The 23227-nt window shown below is 41.1% G+C and overlaps 1 protein-coding gene across 2 annotated transcripts in view; it reads right to left on the bottom strand.

The window, feature by feature from the left end:
• PRKAA2 (protein kinase, AMP-activated, alpha 2 catalytic subunit) overlaps positions 1 to 23227 on the bottom strand; it is a 37372-nt gene that overhangs the window by 3860 nt on the left and 10285 nt on the right. The window contains exons 3-10 of one of the 2 annotated variants that reach the window (XR_001482753.1): positions 21143 to 21236; positions 18923 to 19067; positions 12152 to 12239; positions 11358 to 11582; positions 9875 to 10376; positions 7383 to 7509; positions 2641 to 2879; positions 78 to 2427 (exon numbers count right to left, since the gene is read on the bottom strand). Coding sequence is in view for 1 of the 2 variants with exons in the window: in XM_015420266.1 (XP_015275752.1) it covers positions 2644 to 2879; positions 7383 to 7509; positions 9875 to 10376; positions 11358 to 11582; positions 12152 to 12239; positions 18923 to 19067; positions 21143 to 21236 (1417 nt within the window). In the remaining variant the exon portion in view is untranslated. Of the gene's footprint in view, positions 1 to 15; positions 2428 to 2640; positions 2880 to 7382; positions 7510 to 9874; positions 10377 to 11357; positions 11583 to 12151; positions 12240 to 18922; positions 19068 to 21142; positions 21237 to 23227 lie in introns of those variants that run through there. The other variant, XM_015420266.1, reaches the window with a different exon arrangement.

The raw sequence follows: 23227 nt of genomic DNA, 5'->3' as shown, positions 1-23227 counted from the left end.
ATGACTGACATTATTTCAAAGTGTCAATAGTATACCACTTTATGAAAAAGCATACCCTGAACGGCTAATCAGTGGACCTATGACTGACATTTTGAGAAGGACTCATGTTACTCTTAGAAAACATTCATGATGCAAACCTAGTCCTAGTGCAGTCCCTTGAAGTCTAGTTTTAACTGTCAAATATTTCTGGATCTCTGGGAAGAGGAGAAAGTGAAGGTGAAGTGTCCATAATACAACCCCGTCCATTGTCCGGTAACAGAGTGTTGGATGAGACTCAATTCCAGATCCATACACTGCTGTGACAATGTGTGACCTTCGGCCTCGTCTACTTCATGAGGGCTTTAGGATAATGGGGAGGGTGGAAGGGAACCATGTATGGAGTCCTGAGCTCCCTGGAGAAAGGACAGGATTTAAAAAATCAAACATATTCTAAAAAGGTGAAAAAAGAAATGAGTTTGGGATGAGGAGAGGAAAATATGAAATGCATTATCTTATTAGCTTTAGTAGATGTTAGCGGATCTACAAGCTCCTTGTAAGCAAAAAATGTGAATGAAGAAATGGTGACACATGACATGACGGGAATCAGAAAGTAAAAGAGAGGACAATACAACTGAAGAGATAAAGAAGAACAAACTCATTTAATTCATAGCTCTGGGAAAACCAAGCAAGTTCTTTTCTACTCCTTTAGTCTTTCTAACTGCCTCCATTACCCTCATGTCCCTTGAAATAACCTTGGCTTCCCTGCAATTCTTTTGCTTTGTGCAGGTTGTGAGTTACTTTCTGAACTGGAGGAACAATATAATCTTCTTCCCACCCTCCCATTAATGGACAGTAACAGGATTTCTGATCTTCAGTAGCCAAGGGGTTATTAATTTATTATTTAAATAGTTGCACTTGGATATATTCAGTACAAAACATGGCCTGCCATGATTGATGGAGGACTAATAATGTGATTAAGAGCAGTCTGAGTATGGCTTATGAGCGCTAGTAGGTGGTCTGAGCTTAACAAGCCCAGGCCAATGAACAGCTGTGAGCACAAAGCAGTTATGATGAAAGGCTGCAGTAGGAAAAAAATTCCCTTTAGAGGAAACATAAACTCCTTAATGCAAAACTTTAATTAAACTGTGAAAATGTTACCATGGGATGTTTACGAAATGAGCCAATAACCCTGTGCTGCTACCATCCCACAAAAGGCTTGTTAAGTACTCAAGTGATTGCTGATTTCTTGATGAGATTGCAGGGAGCGTTACTGGGCCTGGGCCTCCGCTGTCACTATGGAGCAGCAAACATGGGCCCAGTCCATGCATTACAAGCACAGGCTATGCCTGGGAGGTGTGGCAAAGAAGACCGACAAGTATCATCCTGCAACTCCTGCAGCCATCCATGTATGCCTGATCTGTGCTGCTGCTACTGGTTATTATAGGCAAACTTTAGTAAGAGAAGGTACTCCTCCATTTCTTTTTAACTCTTCAGTTCAAAGATCTGAAACTTTCCACTGGAATAAGACCAAATATGGTAACCAAACACTCCAGCAGTAATCAAAATTCTGTTACATGTGTAGCACTTGGGAAAGGACTGGAAATAACAGACTTTTTTTGGTGCACCTGGTATTCCATAACTTGTGCATCATTCCTTGCTTGCTGCCATTAGGAAAAAGTCACTCTGATTTCACCATAGCATAATAAGGCTTTGGGAAAACTGCCTTATCATGAGTAACCTAGTGCCTTCAGCCACAGTGATCAGCTTTCCACTGTGTCAGAAAATGGAGGGTGGATCCCTCTTAGTATTTTTTGATGTGCTGTATTTTCCACAGAAGTGGGTTTTTGGAGGAATTGACCCTATGGAAGGATAACTTTAGACTGCAGCAGATCACTTAATACTAAGAAGGCCTACTTTAAATAAATCCCATTTTATTCAATGGCGCTTAATCCTAGGAAAGTGCTCTTAAAATTGCACCATTCCAAAAGCACTCTAACAAAGAAAAAAGTTGCATTACAACAGACTGCCAGGCCTGCCAATAAAAGGTTTCAAACTGAAGATTCTTGGGACTAAACTTGCAAATATCTGCTACCAGGGCTTCAAATATGCAAAAAGTGCACTTCCGATGGAGCTTACTGAATATGTGCTTACTGAAATCAAATAAATTTACTGATTCATTTGAAGGAATAATCAAGTCTTCAGGAACATTATTGCACTGATATATACACAATGTCAGGGGCACTGTGGATTCAGCAATAGCACGCATGTTTATATTTTGGCAGCTGTTTCATTTTCTGTAGACTCTAATTTGGGAATGGCAAAGGAATATCTTCATCAGCTACCAGTAGCTGGATAGCGCCCTGATCCTTCTTTCCTAAGACTGCCAATCACTCCACGGCACCATCTCTTCTAGCATATTCACCATCCAACAGAAACATTCCAAACTCCCTGCAAAAACAAGGCAAGCTCTACTACTAGAATTACATGAATGGAGCCATATCTGCATATTTCCCATAATATACATAATACATTCTGACTACAGAAAATATTTCTACTTTCAGAATTAGGATTTCCTTTGCCACTGATGTGCAAAATTGTTCTTCTGTGCACATTTCACAAAGGCCTGACTCTACCCAAAGAAATCAAGCTTCTTAACTATACCTTTCAGCGAGCAAGCGCCATGATGAGACTGGCACACATTTCAAAGAAATCCATGGTGTGGCTACCCAGACGTGGCGTTACAGAGGGCATGCTCCCAGTCAAGGAGCTAGTGAGGGATCCTGGGAGCGACTGGCAGTCAGCAGTGGCAGAATCAAAACTCAGTCTTGGTCTGTGCAAACGAGCTGCAGAGCATGAGCGCTGAGGTGTGGAAGAGCCTGATCTTTGCTCCATGACATCATCTTTAAAGGCATAAACAGATGACATTAAAATATCTTGTCACATTGGCATTAGGCTGATACCCCTTCTGTTCCTGTCTCCCGCTCCTGACCATTCCTCTACCAGCAATAGCTCCCCCTAACTGAGGTTTGAAAGAGTGGATATGACTTTGATAGATTTAAAGTCCTTTCTCATGTTACAGAGTCTCAGGCTCTGTAGGGGGGAGTCCATCTTTGGTTTCTATGTTAACTTGGCAGATCAGGATAACGTCATGTTGCAGCATTTCTTATGCCACATGAATAACATGAGAAGGAGCATTAAGAGAACAATCCTAAGCAAGTCAGGGCGCACTCTTACTCAAGTCTATTCAATGGAGCTTACTCCTAGGCATGTTTTCTTAGGTTGGGCTTTATGATGTATTCAAACCACACAAACTGACTACATTTATCTATAATGTAAACAAGCAAATGCTTGGGCTCGCATTTTATTGCCCTCCTTTACTTTTTCTCCTGCCATCGTATACAGAAATGAGACGGAAGACTTCCTAGTTTAAGAAACTATCAAGCTAAACACAATTTGTTGTTATGTCCATATTCAGGCACTTTAACAAATAGGGGGTTGTTCCTTTCCAACAAATAAGGATTCTAAATTTGTGGGCAAGAAACTAACTCCAGCTTGTTGAAGCGCCTGAATTTACGTATCATATAAACTGTGGTTAGATCTCAGACTTCCTAAACTAGGAGGCCTTTGATTTTTAGGTCTGCACACGGAGGAAGAATGGGAAAAGTGAACACATGACCCCAGAGAATTCAAGCTTGTTCCTGTTCAGCTAAGCGTATCATACCATTTTCTCCTTCAAACCGTATTATCTCTGCAAATCTTTACTAAACTACTCTAGTAATTCCTTTTCTGTTCCTTTCTAGTTTACTCTCACTCCATTCCCTATTCTCTTCAAGCCCAACCCCCTCTTTTAGCCTTGTCCTGATCTTGTCTTAGAGCCCATTCTAGAGCAACTTCCTTGTCTTGCCTGAAATGCCCCCTGAAATCTTGTCCCTGGGAACAAGACCAAGGAGGGTATTTCCAGAGTTGACAAGAGCCACCACGGGCCCCCAGAAAAGAATTCTACTGGGGCCCCTCCATATGACCAAACAAAATATCAGAACAAAAAAAAAATCACTTGGCTTTCTGTTACCATGAATCTATAGCAGAGGTCCCTAACTTGGTGCCCATGGTGCCCATCGAGTGTTTTTAGGAAGTGGGGGGGGCAGGTACTACTTTTGCCCAGCAAGCTTTTTGATTGACTACTGGAGATTTTATTGGCTGAGCTGATGTTGCTTTGGCAGCAGTTGCAACCACAGCACAACGATCTCCACTGTGCTACTGAAGTTAACATGTGGCAATCGTTTTGTGGCTGGCTCCGCCTCCCGCAGCAACCATTTTGTGACAGCCATTTTGTGGCTGTGCCCACCATGCCATGTCAGAATTCCAAGTATGACTACAAGCTCAAAAAGTTGGGGACCCCTGATCTATAGTAATAAAAGAATAGGCCTGTCTGTCCCTCTTTTATTTATTTATTTATTTACTTTATTTATATCATGCCTTTCTCCCCAATGGGAACCCAAGGCAATTTACATGTTTCTCCTCTCCTCCATTTTATCCTCACAACCACCCTGGGTATGTGACTGGCCTAAGGTCACCCAGCAAGCTTCCATTGCAGAGCTGAGATTTGAACCTGGGTTTCCTAGATCCTAGCCCAACATTTTAACCACTACACCATGCAGCAGACATAAATCATCAGAGAATAAAGCTAGGAGACTCAAAATTGACCACCAGCTTCAGAACGGATGTGGGAGTTCCATGGCCAAAATGGAAAGGCATGGAAAAATTCCTGGCCAGATGAGACAAACCACAATCACCCCATGCTTTTTTGCAATCTGTGGCAGGCATAACTCAGAAAATGATGTTACATGTCTGAAAACTGACCACCAACCCCAGGATGATGATGGGAATTACAGTGCCAAAAATTAAGGGAACTGGAACACTCTGAACCATGTTATCTTCACAATGGGCAACATGTAATAAGCAACCTGTGATGGGTCTCTAATATTCAGATCCCCAACTTGCCATGGAAGGTTGCTGGGTGACACATTCTCAGCCAGACCTACCTCACAAGGTTGTTCTGAGGATAAATGGAGGACAGGAGAACAATGACATTTTAGGACACACTGGGGTCAAAGACTGGATATAGTATTATTTATTATAAAACTAATTTTAGTGATACTAAAAAGATTATATCAGCTGACATATAGCAAGCTAGTCTTTACAAAGGGCTATTCGATCTTCCAAAATAACAACAATAACAACAACAACCCAGTGCCTGAACTGAGAGTTCTAACTTCTGTTCCACACCACTAAAACAGATTAATGTCCCATTACCATGCACGTAAAGTGTGGAGGAAGCATCCTTTTACTACGTTGTTAGATCATGGGAAAATATTAACACCCCCCTCTGTTCATAATATTAACAAAGGTTTGCTACTGTACTATTAAGTACATTCTGTTGCCATTGCCAAGCAGGATGGGGATGAGAAAGATTTGAGACTAAGAATTGAAAATAAATGGGGGTGGGGGGGAGACAGAATAATTAGGTGGAGGAAACTGTGGAAAAGAGGGAGAGAAATATTTAAAAAGGGAAAGTTTGTTTTACCTTGCTGCAACACCCTGACTATTGCTTTGCAAGATGTGGCTGAGCTGGGTGCAAGGAAAGGAAGAAAGACAGGCTAGACTATTGGGAAAAATGACCTGCAGGCTGGCAGTTACTGTTACCAGCCATCAGCATGCTGTCTTATCTTGCTCCACTGCTGGCTTGGTTGATAATCATGCTAGCATGATTTGTTATGCAAGTTTGCTTCAGTCTTGGGAAAAGACGAGTGTAGTCAATTGTAGAGTGCCTCTTACTGTGCTCAGACTTTCCTGTCTCCCTAGTGGCTGCAGCCAGAGTTGTATTAAATAAACAGAAAGACATTCGGCTGGCTTATGCATGAGGCTGGCTTCAAGGGCTCTCCAGCTGACATGGGCCTCCCAATTTTGTTCCCCCAGTCCCACCCTGTCAGCACCCTGGGTATTTCAGGCTGCCATGGGAAAGCGAGGAGAGGAAGTTGTGCTTCATGAGTGGAAATCCTTCTGCCCGTGGAATATCTCCAGGGGATCTAACCCTATGTAACTTCTGGGTACTGTGACATAAGATATTAATGACAATAAAAACAACGCACTGTTAGTGAGGTGAACTGCTGTGAATTTTGATTTTCATGTTGCAATTTGATTGCCTAGTGAACAAAATTTGCTTTTTTGGGGGTAAAGTTAAGCAAACAGCATGGAAATCCACAGCGTTTCTCTGCATTCTTCCAGTTCTTGAACATCCTGCCCCCCAACATTTTAAAAAGAAAAGAGGTGAAAAATACTTGACCACAATACACATGACATTGAAATGGAAAAGGTTTATTCTGGTTCAGCTGAAGCAGTAAAAATCATAAATGGACTCTTCGAGGGGGAAAAGAAAATGCAATGCTGAAAAAGTCTAATATTAGATAGGAGTGCTAAAATGGTCTACAATAAAGTTACCAAAATTATCATCTGCTTCCAAATTACTGTCAGTCTTCCCAGAAGGTGGATTCCATAGTTCCAGCATTTCATAAGCCAAAACTGGGATATTGTTGTTATATTGCAAGTTGTCTCATGAACAGAAGGCATCCTCATTGTACACTGTTCAGAAGTCTACTCTTTCTGTTGCATGCTTCTTCCAATTAATTTTTTTTAATAGTTAACATTTACAATCCATCAAACAAAGAAGGGGGCAGGAAATGTCCAAGAAGGTGTTTAAAGGATGAAGATATGCTAGAAACAGCAAGGCTCCAAAATTTGTTAATGATTGCTCAAAATTAGCCCCACGTGCATGTGAAATAGCTGCCTGAGCAGTATGTGTTGTGTCACAGTGGTCATGCAGATCCATGTAAATGCATGTGCATCAGCCAAGATGCATCACATGCCAGTCACAGACCTAACTTACTGAGGTAGGTAAATCCTGGAGAGAAAGCTGAACTTGAACCCTAGCAAACCCCACTAATGACATTTTAACAAGGCATTCCCCTCCTCCCCTGATGACAATGGGGCAAAACAGGGATCAAGATTTAGCAGAAGTTCCCAGGCAATAGGGACTGTCCCTGGTAAATAGGGACAGTAGGAGCATATTTTTAAACACTAAGTTCTTAAACTCTCAGATAACATCAGATAATAAATAGATTTAAGCGCTATTTTGAGAACAAAACCCATAAAACAGCTGTGTGATGGCAGAAGGAAGAGATGGTAAAATTGTTCAACACAAAACAAATCTCTTGATTTTGTGTCACAGACAGAGGGAAGAGATGGTAAAATTGTTCAAAACAAATCTCTTGATTTTGTGTCACAACATTCCCTTCTCTTTATTTATTGAGAAAATTCATATGCTGCCTCTCCAGAAACCTGCTTACCATCAATGCTCTTAAAGTCCAAAAGATAGCTGCGATTGTCAACCTGATAAAGCTGCAAACTCATTTTCACATAATTTCCCGTTACTGGATTCTTCCGACGGACTCTAAGATGATAGGCATTCACCACCTAAAACATGTAACTGGCTTTAAGGGACAATGGAATTTTGGCATAAGAGAAACAGCAGCCTTTTATTTATGCATTAGTATTACACATTTCGAGAACAGAATGCTGCAAGACTGTACTTTACATACTGTCACGTGTCCTAGCTGAAAAAAACATTGAGACTAATTTTCAAAAGCTCTTTAGTTAGCATACTTGGAAGTATATTTTATTTTTCTGACACAATAATTTCTGCCATTTCTTAGTCCCCAACATTTTTAGTCCACATTTATAGACTTCAAGAAACCAGTGTCTAGCCTCTCTACACTGGTGACATTTTAGGTCCGTTCTGTAACAATCAATTATTCCCGCTTATCCCCCCTCGCTCTGCACTTTGCTAGTCCACATGAAGTTAAATGATTCAACAAACAAACAAATAAAAATTGTTCTCAACTGTATTTGTGCCCAGTTTTCAAAGCAGCAAATATTAGCTTACTAGACTCTAAAATATTACTTGGGAACTCATTGTGCCTTAGATTAAAATATATAATATAGGACATAAAAGAGAGTATGGTATTCTTTCCCATGTCAGGGCTGTGTCTCACAGTTCATGTTTGATTTTTAGACACTCACCATGCCACTCAGCTACTATAGGAATGATGGGTATACCAAGCTACTGGGTGTTCCCAATGCCTAGCATATCACTGTCTAAATCCCAAGTAGATCTATGCACAATTAGAGGGAAAGGCATCAGCGTCTCACATTGTCCATTGTTCACAGCTGCTCACGTTGCTTTTTACAAATTACTCCATTAAATGAATATAGGCAGATGTTCTTCATTTTCAAAAATGCATACCAGTCACAGATGGGGTTGCCAGGTCTGGGTTGGAAAATACCTGGAGACTCTGGGGGTGGATCTGGGAGAGGGTGGGGTTTGGGGAGGGGAGGGGCCTCAGGATGGTATTCAATGAATGTCAAGCATGACTACATCCAAGGTCTAGTGTATTTGTGGCAAGAACGAGCCCGGTATATCCCAGGGGTCTTGTGCTTTCTTTCCCCATCACACACAGAGGTGAGATCAAAGGATTCCTAATTTGAAAGAAATCAGAATTTGTTGTGAAGCCTGAAGTGGTTTACCAAATTTATTTCTTGCCTATATGCTGGGATTCTAAGGCTGCAACCCTAAGAACATTTGCCCAGCAGCAAGCCCCACTGAAAAAAATGGAACTTCCTTTTGAGTAAGCATGCATATGACTGCACTATAAATCACAAGTAAAACCTGGTTTAGCAACTTGTTAGAAAATCCAATTTAGACACCACAATAAACTCTGCAAGCTTGTGTGGAGGGTGATGCATGAGCCTGAATTAAAACTCGGCACACTTTTGCCATGTCTGTCTATAAGACAGAATATGTACTTCCATTTCAAAATCAGAACAACAAAAGAAAATGAATCCAATGCTGGGCTGATACCAACTCTTCCTCATAAATATCTAGCTCCCCAGATGTGGCAATAAATGCAGGGACTTGAATATGCTCTAGCCTGTTTTATGTATTGCTTAAAACAGTGCATCAAGCAACTATCCTGTGGCACAAAGACGAGCCAGCTGGAAAGTACATCATTTAAGACAGATTTGAGGGATAATGTTGCATGGTTTTGTCTGGCCTTCATGATTCCTAGTAGATATGCACAAATAATAAGCGCTTTCAGGAAGTTTAATTCTCTAGAAGGGAATTAGCTACTAAAATTATACATCTGAAGAGTTTCTGCTACACCTATAGCCAGGGCTCTTTTTGTAGAAAAAGCCAAGCAGGAACTCATTAGCATAATAGGCCATACCCAACAACAGGAACTCATTAGCATAGTGGGCCACACCCCTGACAGCACAGCTCATTAGCACATTAGACCGCCCCCCCATGTTATCAGAAGTGTGGTTATCCAACCACACCCACCTTTTGCTTCTTATTCTGTTTACCTTGTTTGTTGTCAAAACCCGGGGCTTTTTTGTAGCAGGAACTCCTTTGCATGTTAGGCCACACACCCCTAATGTAGCCAATCCTAATGAGTTTCTGCTGTTGGGTGTGGCCTATTATGCTAATGCGTTCCTGCTGGGCGTGGCCACCTTGGGAGCCAGCCAGAACTCCGTTCCTGTGCATGCCTGCCCAAAAATACCCCTGCCTATAGCTGTGTAAGGCAGAATGAGCTCCTCAGAAAGAGGAGCCCAGGAGTTAAAATGTGTATGTTATTTAACCATAGTTAATGTTATAATATTCACAGACTGTAATAAAAGAATAATCGCAATCCGACATTGTCATGGACCCGAGTAGTGTCCACTGAGAATTTACAAGAAAAGTGCTCTGGATAAACAGCCACAACGCACTGGCATTCCGTACCTTCCATTCAAAATCCAGCTGTTTCATAGCACGGTAGACTTCTGCCATGATGTCATAAGGCTTGCTTTGACTCCGTATTCCTAAATGCCACTTGGCTTTTTTCACAGTCAGTGGTTTTGGCTTAGTGGTATTCAGTGCATCTAAGGGACATTTTGCTTTGGGACTATCTGCTACTAGAGGAGGCATCCTCTCCGGGTGGGGTTTCACCCCTGGGGGGATGTGCATAGTGTCGTCCATAAAAGAGCCAGTGGGAGGGCTGGAAGCGAGGTAGAACTCACTGGCTTGGTTCATGATTCTCCGATTGTCAATAATAAGGTGGTATGCTACCGCAAGCTGGTCTTGGGGATCCCCACTATACAAGCTGGTCATCACCTCAGATTCAGGGCACTCAAATTTCTCACATACTTCTCGCACAGCATCATCGTCAATGACATTCGCATCATAAGAAGGATCCTCTGGGAATAAGTAACTTGGCAGTTCCTGTTTGAACCATTCGTGTTCTCTAGAAGGGGAGGAAAAAACCTTTGACTATCTAATGACAGCACCAGTATGAGTCATCATGAAAGTCAAACTGTAGCACTAAAATGACAGCAAGTACATTGTCAACTGATGTAAACCAGAACAAATTATGTCAGCTGGTGTAAACCACTGTGATGTTAAAGGCTGTGATTTATATTACTGCCTCAGTATTGTTCTTGATAAGATTCTGGATGTGACCAATAATAATGTACAGTCCAGTGGCACCTTTAAGACCAACAAAGTTTGATTCTGGGTATACGCTTTCTGATGAAGTGTGCATGCACATGAAAGCTTATACCCAGAATTAGACTTTGTTGGTCTTAAACACTGGACTCAAACTTTGTTCTATGGGGGATTATGTTAGTGTTACTTGTGAAGGCATTCTGTAGTCTGGGTCACATAAATATGTTAATATTTGCTTCTTCAGCTTAGGAGTTCTGTAGTGACCCTTGCATAGAAAGCAATCCGATTTATTTATAGTTCTGATTATTCAACTGTCACAAATGTCATTTCAGTAACTATCTATCCTTCATATTTTCCCCCTGCCCTTTCTTCAAGGAGCTTATGGCAGCATTACCATTCTCTCCACCTCCCCCCAGCATCTTATCCTCACAGCCACCATGTAAAATAATGCTGGCCCAAGGTTACCTACTGAGTTGTATGGCTCAGAAGTGATCGAAACCTGACTCTTACTGGTTGAAATTAAGCAGTTTAACCACTACACCATCAATTACTAGGATTTTGTACCGTGAAGCCCACCTTGCTTCTTCCCAGGACTTGCCTCTGAAAAACTAATAGTTTAATATAGAGGAAAGAGCTACTGTACTTCTCTCTAGCCTAACAATTCTTTTCCCACATCAGAGGAATTCTGAAAAATTTTGAGGATGTCAGCTAACGTGGTCCTGTTCACCATTTCCACAAGGAAAAAAATGTTATTGGTAGCAATTCTGACACCAAAACTTACCGTATGTCCTTGATGGTTGCTCGTTTGAGTGGGTCAACCTGTAGCATATGCATAACTAAGGTAGCAACTGAACGGTTGAGGTATTCAGGAATGTAAAAGACACCTCCACGGATTTTTTTAAAGAGTGTTGGGACATGCTCATCATCAAAAGGAAGAGTCCCACAGAGAAGAGCATAGAGAATTACACCACAACTCCAGATATCAACCTCTGGACCAGCATACAACCTGAACAAAAGGAGGACATTGTTTCTTAAGATCATGTGCATGAAGCCCCCAAGCTCTCCTGGGATCTCTGGAAGAGCAAGAGGGTAAACACCCATCCTTCCTCAAAATGACATTTTAAAGAGTAGCTGTTTACTGCAGCATCCACCCTGCTCTTGTTCACAGTCTGTCCATCATTCTGGACTTCCCTGGACATCTTCCTTTTGATCTCATCTCACATTCTCCAGTTGTCTCCAACACATTCTTCGCCACTCAAGTTCTTATAGATATTTGCTATCAAGATATGCCCAGTCTCTATCTATGCCTTCGTGCAGTGACTTGAAAAAAAGAGTTCCTGGAATGGCCAGGATAAATCATAATCTGCACTCTAGTCAACTCTTGGAATCTCCCCTAAATACTTTTTGTTCTACTGTTTATTGATGATTGATTATACATCCGGCAGCTTAGGAAGCTGCTAAGAGAATACTGTCTGACTACATTCATGACCACAAGTTTCTCAACCACTGGAGTAAATCTCTATTTCAAAACCATGTCTTTGGTTTGTCTGTTTTTTAAGGGCATCCATGTCCTACCTTCCGGAGATAACTTCAGGTGCTGCATAGTTGGGTGACCCACAGCTCGTTCGCAGAAATTCACCATCAGACATCATATTGGAAAGTCCTAAAGAAAAGATTCTCCCATGTTGACATACACAAATGAACCCAAAAGGTAAGGTTAGGAAACTTTGGACACCATTACAATGAAAAAAATGGAGAAGGAAGGAAGGACTACAGGAGGAACAAGGCAGCAAAAAACCAAAACAAAAATAAAACCATAAAATAGGGTTCGTGGGAATATGGGAAATGCCCTTAAGAACACAAGAAGAGCCCTGCTGGATCAGACCAGTGGTACATCTGATCCAACGTCTTGTGTCACATAGTGGCCAAGCAGTTAATCTGGAGGCCAACAACAGGACATAAAGGCCAAGGCAATCCCCTGATATTGCCTCCTAACACTGCTTATTCTTGATATGGAGGTAGTCATTAGTCATCGTGGCTAGTAACAATTGATCCTATTCCCATGGATTATTTAAAGCGTTTAAAGTGTTCTGGTCATCACTACATCCAATGGTACTGAATCCCACATTATAATTACTTGTTGATTTAAAAAGTATTTTCTTTTGCCAGTCCTGAATCCACTTCCTATCATCTTCACTGGATGCCCCTGAGTTCTAGTATTTTGGGAGATGGAGAAAAAGTCCTTTCTGTCCACTCTCTCTAATTCTTGCACAATTTTATAAACCTCCTTAGATGTTTCTTTTCTAAACTGAAAAGCCAGACTCTTTAGCCTTAACTCATAGGAAAGGTGCCTCAACCCCTTAAACATCTGGGTTACTCTGTTTGGGACTTTCTCCAGCTCTGCAATATCTTTTTTTGAGATTAGAATTATTACAAAATAATTTATCACACAGCATAAAAGCTGTCTTTGTAAAAGCTGCTTCATATCATAAGCTAGCTTCTTAAAGCTTCCTGTCAGTCCTTTGGGCACTATTTCATTGGGTTCTGCACACAGATGACTATCATCACAAGTCAAAGTAAGGTCTGTGCCAAAAGGCCCAAAGAGGAGCAGGTCACTGGATATTCCATGGAGACATAGGGCCTCAGGTTGCAATAGGGATGGGCACGAACCAGCTCACCAACCAAATTCATGCTGAACTTGGGCCGGTTCAGAGCTCAGGAACCAATGTTCAGGAAAGGCAACTTCCCTGAACATTTACTAGACTTTTGGCCAGTTCACCTGTTTGGGTCCAGCCATTTAAACCTAACAGCTGAGCAGCACGGGGTCCGCCAAACAGTGCTTAGGTTTAAATGGCTGTGAGCCATTAAATCCTTCGGTTTTGCTCCCCCTTTGAAGGGGTGGAAGCAAAACCGGAGAATTTAAATGGCTGCTAGTGGATAACCTGCTCAGTGGTTAGGTTTAAATGGCTGCAAGCCATTTAACCCTTTGGTTTTGCTCCCCTGCTTTGAACCGGCAGAGAGCAAAATCAAATGGTTAAATGGCAGGCAGCCATTTAACACTTCCCAGGCAATCCCCACCCCCTTTCTCTCAGATGTGGCAAGCTGTGGCAAGCCATGGCTGAGAGAAAGAGGAAAAGGAAGTCTGTGATGAACTGACCTCCAAAAGCAGGATGCTTAGGGTATCACACTCAGACACCTGGGAGATTAGGGGTTAAAGCACTTTGACTGACAGGCTGCTGCCTGTGCGCACCCCCATCTCTCTGATTGGTCAGCGCTAGCTGAGGACAGTTTTATAAAATCTTGTTAGTCTTGTGGGAGTGAGTCAGTCATCTTTTGGATTTTGACTTAGCAGTTGCCAGCAGTGTTCCCTCTAAGATGACAGTTCCCCCTAAGCTCACAGTTTTTTAGCCTCTGGCTCACACATGTTTGTCTTCGTCCCAGAGCAAACTAATTTATGCAGTAGCCAAATCACTCGCTCACATCTTTAATGCCAGTAGCTCACAAAGTAGAATTTTTGCTCACAAGACTCTACAGCTTAGAGGGAACATTGGTTGCTAGTCAGGAGGAGTGTGTGTGTGTCAGTCTGAGGGAAACAGACAGGTCACTTGAGAAGCGAAAGGACACAACTCCTAGCCTTTACTGTACACCAACACATTTGGGTAAAAGTTCAGAAATCAGAACTTAACATCTAAGTGTCAACACTTGCTGAATTATGTTGTTCACAGTCTCCAGAACTGGGGGGTTTAGGTTTGCCAGAAGAGGCTAGACCACGGGTGTTGAAATAATTTGTTATGAGGGCCAGATCTGACATAAATGAGACCTTGTTGGGCTGGGCCATGTGTGTCATAGAAGGTAATGCCAGGTAGCGGAGATATAAATTTTAAAAGGACCCAAACACAAATGTTTTTTTTTAACTTAAAATAAAAATATGCTTAAAACATTAGCACTCTTGCAATATTTTGTTTATTTAACAGTGTCTGATAACTGACAACCCTTGCTCTGAATTATTGCATCAAAATGTCTGTGCAGTTGCAATCTTGAGTATGCTGTTCAGGTGTGTATCTGTAAGTTGCAAACCTACGATGACGCAGCAGCAGCAGAACTGGAAGAAGTTCCACTGTGGGCCTGATAGAAGCCCTCCTGATAGAAGCCTGATCCGCCCCCCAGGCCGCATGTTTGACATCCCTGGGCTAGACAGTTAGTGGAAAACTGCAAGCCTATCCAAATAGAAAAGTGTTATTGCTCCTAGGAAAAGGAGGATATTCCTTACCCAGTTATTCAGAGGGTTCAACTCAGAAGGGACCTCTGGTTTGAGAAGTGAAAAGGGAAACAGTCTTAGACTCCTCAAGAGTACAGAAAGGGAAAGCCGGTTTGACGGCGCTGTGATCGGTCGGGTATCGGATCGTCTCCGACCCGACCGACACCCCTTCATCTTTTCTGGGGCTCCCTGTCCGGCGGGTGAGCTCCGCTTCCTCTCCTGAAGGGAGGGGAAGTTGCAGGGGGTGTTTCTGCCCCCCCCGTTGATGGCAAATCGCGGGGGGTGTAGCTGGCTGCCCCGAAGCAGGGATGAGTAGTGGAATGAACACGTCCTCCGTGTTCAATTAGCAACGACCAGCCGTTTTTAAAGTTGTTTAAGAGTAAGAAATTGGTGCCTTGTTAAGAAGAATTTCTCTGAGCGCATACTTTGGTAAGAAGCGAAGACTGTGAGCTAAATACCCCATTTAGTACACCTCAATCATGTGGCGAAAGCGGCTAGAGAAAGCTAGAGGAGAGATGGAAGTTGCGAAGAAAGGGGGTAAGAATGGAAAAGTATACCGGACTTTAAAAGTTGTTTAATGAAGTATGGACAAATGTGGAAATAAACTGTGGAATTGAAAAGACTTTGAGGATAACTGGATTAAAAGTAGCAGGGACTATTTGTAAAACGGTGTAGAGCGGAACGAGAAAATGGCGGAAGTAAAAACGGAGGGCGAAATAGAAACAGATACATTTTTACAAATAGAAGGCTTTAATGTGGAACAGTTTAAAGCGTCTCTGGAGGAATCTATTAAACAAGCATTTGCCTCAGCAGTAATATCAACGTTTAAAAGTGTATTCGGAGAACAACAGGCTCCACGGGAGGAGATAGATAATAAAGAGGGACTGGAACGAGGTTCACCTGTGTTAAAACCGCAAGATCTTGACCAGGAGAGGGAGCCCTTAGTTAACCAAGCCTTATACGCAGAGGATGTACTACAGGGATCTATCTGTGGGAAGGGACCTGGCAAAGTTTGGTCTTAAGACAATTGGAATTTAAGAACTTCTGGCATTTGAAAGAAGTAGAAAGAGAAGAAGAAGAATTAGAGAAAGGAAGGGGAGGTAGGAGAAAAGGGATGTATCTGCCTTTAGATAGCCATATGTGGTATTAGGGTATGGTAAGAATGGAAAGATGAATTAGGAGTAATGTAACAATATGTAACAATATGTAATATTATAACTAATTAGTAGTGTAGAATTGTTGAAGTTGAACTACTATTCGAGGCAATTGTTTTGCATAAAGGATAAGTTTGAAATTGAGATGGAATGTAGCAATATGAAATATTACAACCAATTAGGAATGTGTAATTGTTAAAGTTGAACTATTATATGGGGAAACTGTCTGTACAAGTATTGGTTGGGAACTGGAAGATAATTGAGATCTGTAGTAATTTGATTTAAAAGTAATCCTCATAGAGGAGGGGGAAGATTATAATAAAACAGTCCTGTTATTGTGGTAAGAACTAAGTGGAACCAGGAAGGTGTACTTTTAGGTATAAAATATTATTTTGCAATGCTACATAAGGATACTTTATCATTAAGGAAAACTGTGGTTGAAATAGGGTAGAGAGTGTGGTCTGATAATAATAAGTTGGACAAAGGATCAATATCTATGAATTTAATAGAAACTAAGATGATGTGTTTTACAGAAAGCAAGAAGGGGAGATAGGGAAAACTAGTTGCTAAAATGGTTGGATTTTGACCAAGTGTAAGTAAAATGGAAATATGGTATAAAATAGCTATAGGATGCGCTACTAGAAACTGTAACGGAGAAGTGGTAAACTAAAAGAATGATATTTATGGTTATTGTATAATGCTACAAGGTACCAAAGATATGTATACCTATATATGATGTATGTGTGTGATGTATGTCTGTTTGTTTGTTCTTTGATATGTGTTGAAATCAATAAATAGATTATTTAAAAAAAAAAAAAGTACAGAAAGGGAAAGTTATAATCCCCAAAAGGGAAGTACTGATATACAGGAAGAAAGTTCTAACTTCCAGAAAACTAAGATATTTTCTATGACCCTTTATTAAGACACATTGTTGCTGAATGAAATCTACAAGATACCAATCTCTCAGAGTATAGAACTGAGAATTTAAGCTTCAATTATGCTCTGTTGTCTGTTCAAAATATTCTAATTTTCTTTTATAGAACTACAGTTTCCTCAACTCATTGTCCCCTACCCTGTTCCTGATCCAACTGTACTTGTTCAATAAAATCAACCTTTCTGTTTGAACTTTACTTTGTGTCAAGTGCCATTTTCAAAGGGTTATATGGCTCCTATTGAGTTACAATAAAACTCTGGCCTGGGCAAAAGCCAAATAACTTCTTTAACACTGGGTGGAACAGAAAGAAAGTTATAAGTTTATAATTCAAACACGCTACTAAGAGGCTGCTCAGTTAGAGTGGTGAACAGTGTTTTGGTGAGAAAATCTGCCTCACAGAAGAGAAGAAACATGGGTTTGTCATAAAGTCATTTCTCAAGTGATCCCCCACTCTTTTTCCTGGCCCCAGCAAGCCGCAACCAGGAAAAAGGTGAAAGGTAAGTTGCCGCAACTGGGAGAAAGGGGGAACCAAATTCCCTGGACAGGCTCAGTTCGGGTGGGGCCCTTTGGGTTCAGTTCAGTTCTGGGTTCAGTTCATGGCTGCCCCAAACCGAACAGCCCTTTTTAGGTTTGTGCCCATCCCTAGTTCGCAGTGTCTAGCCTGACATATTGCTGTGTATCTCCAGATGATTTGATGGATCAAAATTTTGCCCTCTGTGCTTGAAGGCACATGATCATGCCTACTCATACAGAGAAATGAGAAAAAAGATATGTCTTTCAAATGAAATAACAGGAAATGTATCAATGGTTGGGATTAAATATAGAAAGAAAATACTACCGTAGACAAAACTTTAACTCTTATTCAAGTGGGCCTTTCTGTGCAGGTAACAGAACTGCACTGTACAAAACAGTTTACAAACTTACTCGAATAAATGATTAGGGACTGTAGTCTATACTGCTGCATACAGCTTATTGTAAGTAGCATCCTATTATGTCTTTTTTGCTGTTAATTATTTATTATTATTTATTAAATTTGTTAATCACCCTATTCCAGCTTATGCCAGGCTTTGGGTGATGTACATAAAGGTATAATGCCATAAAAACATACAAAACATTAACAATCTACAGAATGACCCAATAAAACTAAAACCAAAGGCCCAAATAGAATCTATGATGATGTCATCCTGGAAATTTCTACTCCAACTCTGGACTCTCGGGCCAGTTTCTGGGCAGGGGGAGAAGGAACTCATAGCAGCAATTGGGGGGGGGGGAGGAAAAGGAAAGGGGGTGCCAGTGGAAGGGCAATCGTTGTTGCCCTAAACTGAAAGCCTGCAGAACATCTCTGCCTTGCAGGCCCTGCGGAACTGCGTAAGGTTCCACAGGGCCCTAATGTCATTTGGCGGAGAGTTCCACCAGGTTGGGGCCAGGACCGAGAAAGCCCAGGTCGGGGCCAGGACCTGGTTGAACACAGCTGGACATTCCTAGTGCCGGGGATCATCAGCAGATTGCTATAATAGTTATGCTGTGCTTCACTTCTATCTTTCAGAATTCTGGTTGGTTCCAGACCTGTACAATCCTGTGTCACTGTTTACTGAATGTTTCATTTTATTTATTGTACTGACCACTATGTGTAATCTGCCTTGAGTCCCTGTGAGAAGGGCAGACTATAAATGATGTAAATTAATACAAAAGCAGTTCTCTCCACACAGAAAACCAGATGTGAGGAAGAAGACTTCACCTAGCCATGGGCATTTCTTCAGCAAATGTTATGAATGGAGTAGCAGTCAATCATACGAGCTCTCATTGGCACTCTGATATTGTAGAGCATAGATGTAAATTTAGTAGCCCAGCTAGAACCAGGCCAATGTTTATAAGAAGTGAAGCTTTCCACAGTAGAAAAGAAACTGCTAGCAGTGATGAAAATTGACTCTGGGTTCTTTGAAGGATGTTAGCCTTGACACACTGGGTTGCATTTCTGGAATGCTGCTGGGGTCACATACCAAAATCAGCTATCTTGGCATTCATGTGTGCATCCAGCAGCACATTCTCTGGTTTCAGGTCTCTGTGAACCACCATATGCCGATGACAGTAATCCACAGCCGACAGAATTTGCTGGAAAAGGCGCCTTGCTTCAGCCTCTTCAACCTACAAAATATGCAGGATGAGAAAGAATGCTCAAGGTTTTTTTGAAAGGAGTCTCAGCAAAGAAAGATGTGTCTCTTTAATGAGTCATAGGAGACAGAATTACAGTGGAACAACACTAAGCAAATGCGGGGCAGGGGGAATCCAAAAACGATACTTCATGGCACAAGCCTTAGAATCAAAGCTGCTAAGTAAAGACTCCTAAGCTACAAAGACATTCAAATAATTGCTCTGAAAATTTTCATTGTTACCACTACCACATGCATGGACATTGTTTCCTTCCACATCATGGAAGAACCTGCCTAAGAGCAGTATTCTCTCTAAGCTGAATTAGTGTGAGCTAACTCACAGTTTTTCAGCCTCCTGCTCACACATTTTTGTCTCAGCTCAGGCAGGATGGCTCCAGGGCAAACTAATTTATGCAGTAGCCAAATCGCTTGCTCACAACTCTAATGCCAGTAGCTCACAAAGTAGAATTTTTGCTCACAAGACTCCACAGCTTAGAGGGAGCATTGCCTAAGAGTACTCCTCTTCTTTCAAAAATCATCCTCATAGCCTTTCACTCTCATCCTGAGCTATAGCACCAGGCAGAACAAAGGGATAGGACATGCTTAATCTTCCCACTCTTTCGATAGGTATCTTCAGTCAACAGCAGAATCAAAGGGGAATGATGTGATAGCATTTAAAATTGATGTCCTCTACTATAATATTAAGTCATACTGTCCATCTACCACCTCATGCTACTCTCCACATGCATGGAAAATGAGGTAGGGAGGAAGCTCAAGCTGGCAAGGTCTGTTAATAGAAATGCTATTTTTAACTAGTGTTCAGGGCATTAATTGATGAGCCTTGCCCATTAATCATAAAGCTGTAATCATGATGATCATACACTTTATATTTTATAACTAAATGTAATTGTATAGTTTACTATAATACTTTTTGCTGGATGAATTAGGAGCAATAGAGCAAATCAGGAAAATTTAAGGCTGCCGGGGGGGGGGGGGGGTACTAAATTTTCCCGAGAGGCAGGCACTGGCAAGCCACCTCTCAATGCCTCTTGTCTTGAAAATCCTACAGTTGTATTAGTCAGCTGTGACATGATGGCAAAAATAAATAAATACAAAGTTCACTTGATGAGTTGTCAATTATACCACATATTTGGTGGGGAGCATTTTAGCTCTGCTAGTGGCGTCATAAGAATTTAAAAGAACAGCTTCATGTTCTTCTAACCTGTGAATTGATGCACTGAAAATATTACTGTTGTTGTTATAAAGAATTTGTCTTCTAAATACAAACACTCAACTAAGTTTCAGGAAAATTTCAGAAAAATAGGAAAATTCAGTTTCAGGAAAATTAGAACAAATAAAGAATAAGAAGTTTTTTAAAAAAATCATCAATGAATGGTGCTGATTGCCTATAAAACATGTATTTACAGAGGACAGCAATTGTCTCTGCTTCTTACACTGAACTCTTGCCTACATTCTAGGTAATTCTGTGGCTGACTGTTATTGCTAAGCAATTATATCACTAACTGATGATCACCAGGATACACTGAAAGGAGCAAACAAGTGCTTAGGATTGCCCGAAGCAACCAGCACAATGTCACAAAACACTACACTGTCATTATAAGGGTACACACAGGCATATTTCTGCACACTTTTACAACTACATACTATCCCCAACTGAATTTCACCAAAGAATTTCCACACAAGTCAGTTGCGCTTCTCTACACGAAACAGTTCTGAGTACCATAGGTCAAAAAGAATAGCAAGCTAGAAAATGTTGCTATGTTCCTAGTTTATGAAAATGGCATGTAACCTGAAGCATGGTGAACTGGAAGAATGTTTTCATCAAATATTATAGGAAATAGCTGCAAATGAGAAAATGTCACAATTACAGATGAGACTGTGATATAATCAGGCCTGGTTTTGGCCTTAATAACCTTAAAAGAGTCTCATTAAACAAAACTACTCTTGTTCCCTGCACTATTGTCTTCCCAGACCTGCCCCCCCCCCCCCACAATCCCGCCCCCCCCCCCCAACATACACACATTTACCACAGTTATAAAATCTACTTACCCGTCCATTTTTACAGATATAATCAAACAATTCCCCGCCGGATACATATTCCATAACCATGAAAAAATCTGTTGGTGTGCTGATGACTTGGTACCTAATATAAATGGGCAAAAAAAAGAAAGAAAATCCTTGACTGAAAAGCTTTCACCAGTAAGAAAACAGTAAAATCTTAAGATATATCACTAACCTAATGTCATCGTTAAAATAATTGGATTTCACTTTCCACATAATTGCTTTCTATTTCTGAAAGTGAAATTGGTAACATTTTCAAGATTAAGCACATATAAAGTCTTTTTTGGGCTATATCCAATGGATGTTTGACATATTTACTTTACTATTCCTTTACTCTTTAGATAATCCTTTGGAATATTTGCTTGATAAGCCCACCTCATTTAGAACTAACTTACTTTCTTCAGATTTCCATTTTGTGCAAAGGCAGTGCTCAAAGAAGGTACAGTAAGCCTGAATTGTGGTGTCCACAGAAGCCAGAAAAGTCACAGTACAATAGTGAAAACACTTCAGCACAGAACTTAATTTTGCATACATGATCTGCCATCCAACTAGTTAACTAGGATAGCAGTATAACAGAAGAAGGCAGACACAATTCTAGTAATTGCCAACATCAAAAGACAGATGAAGAAGCCTTCTTTGTAAAGAATGGCAACTGGGTGGGGAAATTCATTGGTTATCCTTACACTGTTTGTTTGTAAAGTTGTCCTCTTCTTGTTCATCCTCACAATTCTGTGAGGTAACTGGATTCCTGTCCAGACCAGAAAATCCAGGATGCAAATGATTACAATAACACAAATCTAACAGTATGTAAATGCAACTATAGCGATTACTATTTCCCATCCAGAAGATGTGAATCTATCTGGGCCTATGGTTAAGATGTGAATTCATAGACTCCCTACTGTGCACTCAGAATAATCCCCAACACAGAATGTGCCTTGCTGGATCACATCTAAGCCTATCAAGTTCATCGATCTGTCTAAGAGTGGCCAGTAAGATGCCCACAGAAAGATAAGAAACAGGAACAAATAGAAAAGGCCATATCTTGTTGTTTGTTCCCAAATCCATTTGCCAATGTATACTGCTCTTGAACATTGGAAATAAAAGGGTAGTCCCAATTCACACAGTGCTCTGTTATGCACAGAAGTCTTATAGAGCTTTGCATCAAGCCTTTTACACACAAATGTGTGATCAAACCTTTAGCCAAGATTGTACTGAGACTTTTTATCAAAAAAAGTTCATTCAAGCATCATTTTTTAAAAATCGAGAGATCTCAGAAGCCTAGATGCCCATAAAAAGTGATCAATTGCTTTCTTCAAGGAATGGCCTAATTATGTACCAAAATTATCTTTAAAATCCAAAATATTCAGATCAAATCTCTCCAGTGTAGAGAAAGCCTGGATAGATCTTTTCTGCCAGCTGAAGGAGATCTGAGCTAAGCTTCAGTTCCTTCTCTCTTGCAGGTATTTAGCTTGAGTCTGGCCAGAGGTGCAATTGTGGTGTGAGTCAAAAGGGTTTTGTTCCTCTGGATTTATTCCATGGCATGTTCCCTGTGGCTCTGAGTGAGCCAAGCTACAGCACCAGTCTAGGATGCTGGGAAAAGGTACTGCATAATTTGGCTTGTCTAAGTTGTATTTCTGCTTTTATTTTATAACTAGCCTGATACCCATGCTTCGCTACGGTATTTAAATTCTGTAAATCCAGTTATAATACTGATGATGTAAAGTTTGAAATGTAACATCTGTTGTAGGAATTCTAATGGAGAAGATTGTAGTGTAAGAAATGAAGTGAGACATATGTCTCCCCCCCCCCCGCTCTACTGAAGGACCTCTCTGTAGACCACATTGGTGGTTCTGCCCTCAGGTGCTAGGATCACCAGGCTGCTTGATGAGCTCACTCTGGAGCAGGCAACATTTAAGAAGCAGTCGTCTGTTAAGTCAACTCCTGCCACCTTCCACAAAAGTGATGGCCTCTCTACTTGTGTTCCTGGATTCTTTTGCTCATATGGAGACTGTGCTGTTCTGTGCAGCTCAGTGCCCCACAGGAGTATTATGTGCAAATGTCTTTGCCGCATTC

The sequence above is a fragment of the Gekko japonicus genome, unplaced genomic scaffold (genome assembly GCF_001447785.1).
Source record: "Gekko japonicus isolate JY-2015 unplaced genomic scaffold, Gekko_japonicus_V1.1 scaffold284, whole genome shotgun sequence".
NCBI lineage: Eukaryota > Metazoa > Chordata > Lepidosauria > Squamata > Gekkonidae > Gekko > Gekko japonicus.
The sequence above is the reverse complement of the archived record's forward strand: the minus strand, read 5'-3'. Positions and strand labels throughout refer to the sequence as shown.